This window comes from Equus quagga, chromosome 3 (genome assembly GCF_021613505.1).
Source record: "Equus quagga isolate Etosha38 chromosome 3, UCLA_HA_Equagga_1.0, whole genome shotgun sequence".
Taxonomy (NCBI): Eukaryota; Metazoa; Chordata; class Mammalia; order Perissodactyla; family Equidae; genus Equus; species Equus quagga.
In genome coordinates, this window is record NC_060269.1 from 5,087,608 (window position 1) to 5,098,056 (window position 10,449).

Consider the following 10,449-nt stretch of genomic DNA (forward strand, 5'->3'; position numbering starts at 1 on the left):
TACAGTTTTCCCTGAGCTGTAATCTCCCCCAAAGAGTCACACATTCCAAACCCTTTTCCATCTCGAGGCACAGGATGCTCAGACACAAACCTGAAGTTTTAATTCAGAGGTTCATCGGTAACCATTGTACTTTTCAGTCTGGAATTCACTCAATATCTTGGAGGTTTGTAGAAAGAATGTTGAATAGTCGTCGCTTGATCCCTTTGGACAGAATGCCAGAAGAAAAGTAGATGCTTGGCAAGTGGTGTAGAAAAATGGAAGTAAGCAACTTAGGTTCATGTGTGCCATAATTTTTAAGTATTTTTTTTTAATTCTGTGGGCTGAGACATGGTACGTTTCATGTTCGGTTGATGTTCTTCAGAGCCCGGAATTAATGGCAGATTGCCGGCCTTTTAGACTTAGAATTCGAAGGCCAGCTCAGCTGAAACATGGCTGTAGACTTTGTGCACAAAGAAGCGTCTGACTCCCCATTTCCTAAAATCGGAAGTGATAGGGACTATTTCGTCACAAAGAAAATTCATCAGAACTCTTTTTTTCACACTGAAATGCATCCAGAGTTGTAAAGCTCTTTGTGAACGCATCTGCAGTTCTTTTCCCCATAGTCTGATCAGCAGGGTTGCTCACCGCAATGCAGACTTCCAGCTTTGTGCTGGACCACATTGGCACCACGGCCATATCCATTCTGATAGGATCTCATTAAAAATGCGGTCTGAATATTGCCCTGTCGCTGAAGTGTACCAAGAGACACAGCTCTCGCATTGAGCTTTAAGCTGGGCGTGTTGGGTGCTTTTCTTTAAAAGGTTAAAATCAGGGCCGGCCCCACGGCTGAGTGCTTAAGTTCATGCTCTCCGCTTGGGTGGCCCAGGGTTTTGCCAGTTTGGATCCTGGGTGTGGACCTAGCACTGCTCCTTGAGCCATGCTGAGGCAGCATCCCACATGGCAGAGCCAGAAGGACCTACAACTATGTCCTGGGGCTCTTTGGGGAGAAGAAGAAGAAGAAAAAATATTGGCAACAGATGTTAGCTCAGGTCCCAATCTTTAAAAGAAAAAAACAAAAGAGTTAGAATCAGTTAATTTCTCCCCTGTAGCAGCCCTGGCCTGCTTTGTCTAGATTGAGTGTTTGATGCTATTTGTCTTGGTTATCTCTCAAAAGATTGAAGTTTGGGAACTAAATAACTTTTTAAGTATTGCAATATTATTACTTGATGAATCTTGATTTCTTGGAAGGACCCCCTTGTAAGAAATCAACAGGAAGTATTCTGTCCCCAACTATAACTTTGCAACTGTTTATATTAGCCACTTGCTTCAATTTTTTCCTTGACACCTTTGATTAAAAATACGAATAACCCACACCATTTCCTGGTACCACCCGTTACATCAAATTCATAGCTGCTGCTTTGAGGACAGGGAGCCCACCTGACACTAAATTTCCCTCCCGTTCACCCCCTCCCCTCTTAGTGCTTAATGTTTGTCAAACAAGGAAGTATTTATAAAACTGGGTTTGGAGGCAGGAGACCTAGTCTATTTCCTGGCTTGGCGACTAGGAGACTATTCTGTGGAGTCTTCCACTCCTTGTGTTCTTGTCTCTAATGCCTTTGAGCAGGAGATTGCAGTGGGCCAGTGGAAGGAACCTGGGCCTTGGGTCCTTATGACCCAGCTCCTGGGCTGCCCTTGGTTACTGTGTGCCTTGGGTGAGTCACTGCTGTCTTCCAGCCACCCGGCTTCACTGGTGAAATGGAGCTAATATGGTGTGTGTCCCACAACTTCTGTGATACTATTTCTGTAGACACCTCCCCCCCGCCACAAAGCTGTAAGCCCATTAAGGTAGAGACTTTGTTGGTTTTCATGCTGTATCCCAGTATAGGCTGCCTGGGATATAGTTAGTACTCAATAGATTTGTCCATGGATGCATCTCACAGAACCTTGGGAACACATCATCTGGAAAGTTCTGCCTTAGAAACCCAAAATTAAGCTCCTAGTTTTCTTAATATTTCTTCTCTCCTGTGCATTTTAAGTTCCTAAATTTCGGTAGCAGAGGTTGTTGTCCCTGGTCATCATTGAGTGGGCTACTGTTTTGTTTTGAGATTGTCTCACATTTTGGCTTTGTTGCAGGGCTCAGAAGCTGCTATTGAAAAATCCAAAGAATCCTTATGAAGAGTCAAGCAGAGATATGAGCGGCAACAGGCCTGCAGACAGCGAGGCTGGCATGTCCTCTTGCCCCCAACCTTGGGTAATACAACCAAAGTACATGAAGCAAGAAATTGGTTTTATGTTAATCCCAGTTCTCATTCTTCAGAGAACTATAGACTCAGAGAACGGAGACTGGAGTCTGTTATAGCTTCCAGCTGGTGTTGATGTTAGCCGACACCACAATATGGGGAGGCCCAGGGCGGGGGGTTGGGGTGAGCTGTGTCCTAAATCAAAGTAATCAGACAGGCTAAAATAGTGCCTTAATTTAATGGCATAAGAAATTTATGGAATCTTCTTTTCCCAGCATGTAATTTCTTCCTGTAACTTAGATTTCTATGTGCATGTGAAAAGTCTTTCCCAATTATTAGGTGATCCTTTTCAGATAGATGTCTTAAAAGCCCAAGATTATGCTCCTAATTTTCTTAATATTTCTTTTCTCACACACATTTTAAGTCCCTAAGTGTGAGCAGCAAAATATTTGCCAGATTTAGCAAATAAAAGTACAGGACAGCTAGTTAAATTCATACCGATACTGAAAGTTCAAATTTAAATTCCAATTTAACCGGGTGTCTTGTGTCTTATCTGGCCAGCTGGCGCATCTTCCAAGATGCGTAGTGACTGGGAAGTTCAAGATGCCCCATAGATTACCCTCTTCAGTAATTGACCTGAGAGCTCTAGAGGGCAGACTTGGGACACGCTAAGCTCTCTTGAAACTTGGAATTTCCATTTCCAGAACCCTGTCAGAGATAGCTTGATCGGTTCAGTGTGTGCTCTTGGTATTATTTGTGGTGTGTATTGCGGCAGAGGCTGGACTGTATGGCTGGTCCCTAGGGGACTGAAACTTGTGGGCAAATAGGGAAAAGGCTGTCAGGGAGAGGTTATGGAGGGGCAAGGCAACATTTGGGGTCCTCCCCACATCGTTTCTCCCACTCCCCTGCCTCCACCTCCTGCATTCCCAGAAAATAGCTTTCCTGTGGCTACGCTTTTGACCAGCATGTTACCATCTGTCCCTGCCTGTTATAGACATTCAGTGTATACTTATTTTTTGGTTGAACTTGATATGGAAATAAAATAAGAAATGTAAATTCTGGCCTTGCCCTCCTATCAACTGGCTATCTAATCTTCAGCAAGTCACTTAACCCCTCTTTCCTTTTCAAGACACCAAGGGGTTCAGATCAGATGCGCTCTAAGATGGCTTCCGTCTGAAGGGATTCCATCAGTGTGTGACTCTGGGTGGACTTGGCTATAGGACGTCCTCAATGCTTTGAGGCCTCATGACTCTGCGGACTTCTAAATTACCCGGATTGCACTTGTCAGTCTGTATGGTATTTCATTCAGGTCTTGGGTAGCAAGTTTAATTCATCTTATTTAAATCATGGGAGAGAAGGAGAAACACAATCTGTGTATATCTAGTTTTTTAAAAAAATCAAGAACACTTGCCGCAGTCACGAGCAGCTTGTAGGCTCCGAGCTATGGTGGGAGGCCTGGGGCTGCTGAGTTCCGTCCTCCTGACTGTCAGAACTGGCCTGGACGCCCACTGCTGCTGCAGACACCAGCGAGCAGGGGAAGGAGCTGAGCACCCAGACCACGAGCAGACGCAGCAGAAACAAATCTGGTTCCATCAGCTGCCTTCCTCATCTCAGCCCAGAATTCTGGGATCTACGTTCTTCTGACAGAGAGGCATGTGGTTAGAAAGTTTGCCGTGCCGGGGGCTGGATTTTGACTGGAGCCAGAAATAATGGGCATGTGCACTTAAACAGCAGGTCATGTATTGATTTTGTGACAGGTTGCCACCAGGAGACCATTAATGAGGAGGTGGCAGCAAAGCAAGATTAGTATGGTGGAAAACAAGAAAATGAAAACACAGGTTCATAGGATTCATCCTTCCATCACCAACATTTCTCTCCCTATTTGACTCCACTCGTTATTCCTTCCTACACTTTTCTCAAGGGAAATATGAGCAAGGAGATTTTTTTTGGTTCCCCTTTTCTCATGGTGCTTCTGATCATGGGCTCCTTCCTGTGGAGGGTCAGTTTCTGGACCCACGGAGCACAATCAGCCAACACCCTGCGGCAGTCCCTCTGCTGGGTTGCTGATTGGCAAGGAAGGACCTAGCCAAACTGCGTCCTTTATCTTGGGCACGGGGCGGTCTCTTCTCTTCCCTTTTATCATGGATCTCTTTCAATATCTAATCTATCCAGTGTGGATGGGGGGAACCAGTGAACTCTGGTCAGCCTGCACTGCAAGTGCCCTGTCCCTTGGGGACAATACAAATAATGACAACAATAATCATTTTGTTGACCGAAGAGAAATGTTGTTGTTTTCTGGGCCTGCCTTTTAGAGTTCTGGTGCCCAAGCTGTTCAACCATGAAAAAGCATTTCATGGATCACTGAGAAACAGTAGATGCTCTATTAGTTATTATTACTCACGAATGAGCCCTGATTACTCAGAACTTAAATTAATTTTATTAACTAAACACACACGTATTTGAAAAGTTGGGGCACACACGTATATGAGATATCGTTTGTCTGGCCTGTGGGCAATGCTTAGAACACTTACAGATTCTTGGATTGCTTAGAGTAAGAAGTAGTCCCTAGGGACCCATGACCCAAAATGTGGGATTCCAAAATTAGCACAAATTCTTCAGTAAACATATCGGTAATGCCTACTTGCTTTAATAGAGAGTGACATAGGATTTCTCATTGAAAACAGAATCTGTCATTAGCCAGAAAGAAATTTGACAGGGCCTTTCTTTCAACTTTTCGCCTTCCATAGGATGAATGTGATGAAGCCATAGGCTTTTATTTAATGTATGTTGAGATAGTTTATGAATTATGATAATGTCCTCTCTCTTCCCTTTGTTCTCTGCAGTTTGTGGTTATAAAGGAACAACAGCAAAACCTCAGGAGTGGGGATCAACCTGTGCACCCCAAGGACGGCGAGACAGCAGACGTTGGCCAGTTTTCCTCCCTGGAGCCTGGTGAATGGTTATGTTTACCTGGATGCTGAATGCTTTCCTGCGTGTGAAAAGTCTCATCTAAGCCCAGACGCAGTAGTTAAATTGTATACGCTATGTGAGCAGCCGGGCTGTATTGGAATGCCCTAGAGCTTTAGAGAAGTAAATTTGGACTGGATTCCTGTCTCACGTGAGGTTACTGTGTTCATTCGAAACTCCAATCCCATCGCTGTCTGCTGTTGATCAGTCTGAGCGAGCACACGGAGTGTTTTGAATCACGTTGGGTTTTGAGGTCTTTCCTGCAATTTGGGCCCGATATTGGTAGCCGTAGGTAGTTGCAGTGAAGTTATAAATGACTCTAAGAAAATGCGTCCCATGTTCGAGTAGGAAGAGTTCCTGTGAATTTATGTTGATCTGGGGGTTCTCCTCGGGATTTGGGAGCATTAAGATACCTGCCAGGGGCTGGCCCTCAGCCGGATGCCTGGCCGTCTGTGAAGTCCAGGCAGGCCACTGGGAGGAGGGCCGCAGAGCCGAGCCAGGTTCTCAGGCCCTCTGGAACTCAGTCTGCTTCAGGGAAAACAATAGTTAGACCCCGTTTGACGTCACACTTGAGCTGCTAATGAGAGGAGCTTCAGCTCCATCTATGTTTTCTGACACTTGCCCTTCATAAATATGCTTCTTGCTATACTCTCCTCCTCAGATTTCATTATAGAGAGTACACAGGCTTCTTGTTTTGAAAACCTCACTCTAAATTCCTCTCATACATATGTTGCCGTGTGACCTAAATTCAGCACAACTTTGTTTCCTAATTTGAGGAATGCCTTGGATATTAAGGTACACTTAAGAATTGAATACTAAAACTGCAATAAATAGTATAGTTTTATATATATACTGTTACCAGTGTTGTTACCTGGATAATGAACACATTCAGCATTTTCGAAAGTGGCTTGGGCTTTCCTTGTTATTGGTAGCATCATTAGACAGTAATGAATATTTTGTAGTCGCATGCTACTTTTTCTTGAGGTGCTAAAAGCAAGTAATTCTTTGTTATGAAGGTAATCCTCTTTAGGGGTACATAGAATGCAATTTTGCAAAATAATCAATAGCACAATGATTTGACAAGAATATGGTTAAACTCAGAAAAGAACGAGGACCCAGCTGAGTACTCAGAACTGAATGAGAGCGTCTCTCTTTTTACTTACTCTGCTGCAAATAGTCTGCCACATGTCTGTGGGCCACTCACATGACCGTCTCCCACTATGAGTGCTCCTATCCCTAGTCACATCCTGCTGTCTCGTAAATGACGGTGGTGAAAATGCACGCAGAGGTGGGCGGTGGGCAGCTAGAGTGGAGAATGAGATAAAAGATCAGGATTGGCTCTGAGCCAATGCCCTGTCTGTTCCCAGAAAACCCATTAAAATAAAACCCAGGCCTACTAGTGGTGGACTGTAGAACCATTTTCATCAACCTCAGCGAGCATCAGTTGATGCAGGTTACGTGCAGAGCACCATGCTAAGGGATAGGAATGCAAATGTGTTTAAAACCTGAGCTCTGCTCTCAAGTCCTTCATGGTCCAGATGGGGAAAGAGGAAAGAGGAAGTACACAGAGAAAGCTAAGGAGCAATGGCAGGCGGCATAGTCCTTTAAATCATCTCAACCAACAAGACTATTTTAATTTTTTAAAACTTTGGTCCAGGAGCCAGCCCAACGGTGCAGCGGTTAAATGTGCACGTTCTGCTTCGGCAGCCCGGGGTTCGCCTGTTTGGATCCTGGGTGCGGACATGGCACCACTTGGCAAGCCATGCTGTGGTAGGCGTCCCACATATAAAGTAGAGAAAGACGGGCACAGATGTTAGCTCAGGGCCAGTCTTCCTCAGCAAAAAGAGGAGGATCGGTGGCAGTTGTTAGCTCAGGGCTAATCTTCATCAAATAAATAAATTGTGTCCAGAATGGTTTGAAAACGGATTCATTTTGGGTCTCATATTTCAGGTCTACTCTCCACTACTATTAGGGTCTTTCTTGCTGAAAATTGTAAATTGTGTGAATACTGAAATGTCTTTTTTCTTTTGTGTAGGGTCATTGCAACAGACATCGTGGAAGAAGGAGCCCCAGATGTATACGGGCACAGAACAAGGTTGCTGCATTCCACCGTCCAGTGGCAAAGGCTCCGGGCCCCAGGCAATGGAGTGTAGCTTTCATCTCCCCTCCTATGGGGCACGGCCCGCTGCTACGGGGGTTGAGAAGCCTCATTCTCTCCTGTCAGCTAACCCGTTATGGCAACAGAGGGCCCCAGATCCACCACTCTAAATGGAGCTGATTCAGTAAAAACTGGAATGAAAAGGAAGGTCAAGAAGAACAAACTGTATCGGTGGACAGTAATACTACGTTTCAAAAAGTAGAAGAAAAATACAGATTTGGGTTCTACCATCTCTACGACTAATCACCTACTCAGCATCCTAGAGGCAAATATGGATTGTGCTTTCGATTCTTCCTTCAAGCAAGTCCCGCTTCACATTTTCAAGTGAAAGCAACTGGGCGCATCACTAGGTAACTCATTAGAAACCCAATGGAGGTGCTTTGTAAACCATGTCGGCTTCAATAATCAATACAGAGAGGTGTTTTCCTGCAGCCACAGAAGAAATTTGGAGCTAAAAGCAGGCAATCATACTGGTTTGGTCAGCTGTAAGGTAATTTCTTTTACCTGGACAGAACATTTAGCTCAATCTCATGAGATGGTTAGAATATTAAAATTACTGTTATGATACATTGTAGGCATTTAACTTATCGTTGGTGTGGTCCATGCTGATAATTTTGCAGAATAAATTATGATAAAGGAATGAAAAATGTACTAATTTATAGCCTGATCTCGTCAGAATTAGACACTTATTTTTTCTATTTTAAAATCTTTGAATAAAAACATTTAATTTTTAAAACATTACCCAAGAGACTTCAGTGTTTCTCGGTCATTACTATCCTTTCCCCCACAGGATTTTTTCCTAATGAAAATGTAAATTCTGCCTTTGTATGTTTGCAGAGAATTTTTACTTATTTTTGAATATGAGATTGTAAGCAAATTGCCTGATTTGTTTTCAGTTTGGACAGCAATTTCTTCTAATTATTTAAATAAAATCACCCTAAAACATAAACATTTTATTGTATATGTGGTTAAGTGATAAATGATAGTCTAAGGGGGTGTTAGAGTTGGACCAAAGTGATTTGCCAAGGTTTTTATTGTTACTCTTTTAAAATATATATATTTGAAATCTCTCTAATGTTATAAAGTAAAATTTTACAAGGTATTCCATTGAAATATCGTACTTGCAGCAGAGACATTGTTACCACAGATTACACAAGCTGATACACTGTGGATGGTCTGGGGCTTTGGATTATTCAGTTTATGTGCTAACTAGTCCATTTACTTATTCTTTTGTTTAAATTTTTTTTTGCTGAGGAAGATCGGCCCTGAGTTAAAATCTGTGCCAATCTTCCTCTATTCTTTTGTACATGGGATGCTGCCGCCTCGTGGCTTAATGAGCTGTGTGTAAGCCTGTGCCCGGGATCCAAACCCACAAACCCCAGGCCTCTTAGGTGGAGTGTGTGGACTTAACCATTATGCCACTGGGCCGGCCCCTGCTTATCTTTTCTTTTGTTTCTCTTCAACTCCTTGGACCTTGGTTATACAGAAGTTGGCTTAAAAAGGAATTGAAGCACATCTCTTCAAGTGGATACTTCTTAGACATTTTGGCAAAGATTTGGTGGGGGGAGGATAACTTTATTAGTTCATTATTCAGGTGTGACCCTTTTCCCCAGTTCATTTGGGTTTTTCTGTACTCAGTTTTGCTTTAATTGACAGTTGATACCCTGGAGGATCAGAAGACCTGTCTTTATTTCTTATGAGTGAACTGACCTCAGAAAAACAATAGTCATAATTTTCCCAAGTATGGGGAAACTATTTTCCTAAATATGAATACTTTTTCTTCTGAAAGTGCGCAATTTTTGTGTGTTTGAGGAAGATTGGCCCTGAGCTAACATCTGTTGCCAGTCTTTCCTTTTTGCTTGAGAAAGATTGTCGCTGAGTTAACATCTGTGACAATCTTCCTCTACTTTGTGTGTGGGATGCCTCCACAGCATGGCCCATGAGCAGTGTGTAGGTCTGCACCTGGGATCCGAACCTGCAAACCCCGGGCTGCCAAAGCGGAGTGCACGAACTTAACCACTACACTACTGGGCCAGCCCTGCAAAGTGAGCATGTTTGAAGCTTTAAGGGTTTAGATTATGTTTTTGTATTTTAGCACCTCATTCTTTTAGGATTTCAAAGATGACATGAGACCACAGTAGCTCATAACATAGCATTATCTATGAAGCGGAAAATCTCTACTTCCTTTGGGCATTTTGATAAACCTGATACATCATAAACTTGGACTGTGTGAAGTCCTTGACCAGGCTCTAACCCCGGCTCCATGGACTGAGGAAGGAAGAAACACGCCGTGTGTTCTTTAGCCAACAAGTCATCCTGAAGAGATATCTTCTTTTCTTGCAGCTCCACATCTGTACCAAAAATATCATCCTTTAAAAACTTATATTTAGGGACTGGCCCCGTGGCCGAGTGGTTAAGTTCACGTGCTCCGCTGTGGTGGCCCAGGGTTTCACTGGTTCGGATCCTGGGTGCCGACATGGCACTACTCGTCAGGCCACGTTGAGGCGGTGCCCCACATGCCACAACTAGAAGGACCTGCAACTAAGATATACAACTGTGTACTAGGGAGATTTGGGGAGATAAAGCAGGAAAAAACCCCAAAAAACAAAAAAAAAACCCTTATTTTTAAAAAGGAGCATTTTCATCTAACGTATTGATTTGCCTCTTTTCAGACTGAATATGTTTATTTCCTGGCCCACGTGGTCTCGCTGTGCACAATGCCTGATTGTGGTTCCATCGGGTTAAATGTCATCTAGGGCACGTGGCATGAGCATCTGCCCTGGTCTCCAGCACCTAATGGAGGCTTAGCACACTGTGTGCTCTTGAAACCATATGATTCCAGTTCCAACATTAGCCTTGATTTCCAACGGATACCCTTTTCATGTGAAGAAATGATTATTGTGTGATAATTAAAAATGTGTTAAAAGCACTAAATAAGAAATCCTCAAAAAATAGACAAAATAACTGGGAGAAAGGGAAAATAAGACTTTAAGTAGCTGTGACAGGTGGCTAGATTTTGTTGTTTTGTTTTATTTTACTTTTTCTCTCTTCCTTTTCTGTCCTTAAGTGAGAGAGTAGCCCTTCTCCGCGTTCTTCCATCCTGGG

General features: G+C 43.4%; 1 protein-coding gene across 2 annotated transcripts in view; it reads left to right on the forward strand.

Annotated features, from left to right (window-relative positions):
- EGF (epidermal growth factor) overlaps positions 1-8,293 on the forward strand; it is an 81,142-nt gene extending 72,849 nt beyond the window's left edge. The window contains exons 22-24 of one of the 2 annotated variants that reach the window (XM_046656709.1): positions 2,113-2,230; positions 5,063-5,178; positions 7,222-8,293. In XM_046656709.1, coding sequence (XP_046512665.1) covers positions 2,113-2,230; positions 5,063-5,178; positions 7,222-7,339 — 352 coding nt within the window. In that variant the 3' untranslated portion in view covers positions 7,340-8,293. The remainder of the gene's footprint in view (positions 1-2,112; positions 2,231-5,062; positions 5,179-7,221) is intronic. The other variant, XM_046656708.1, reaches the window with a different exon arrangement.
- The last annotated feature ends 2,156 nt before the right edge of the window (positions 8,294-10,449 follow it).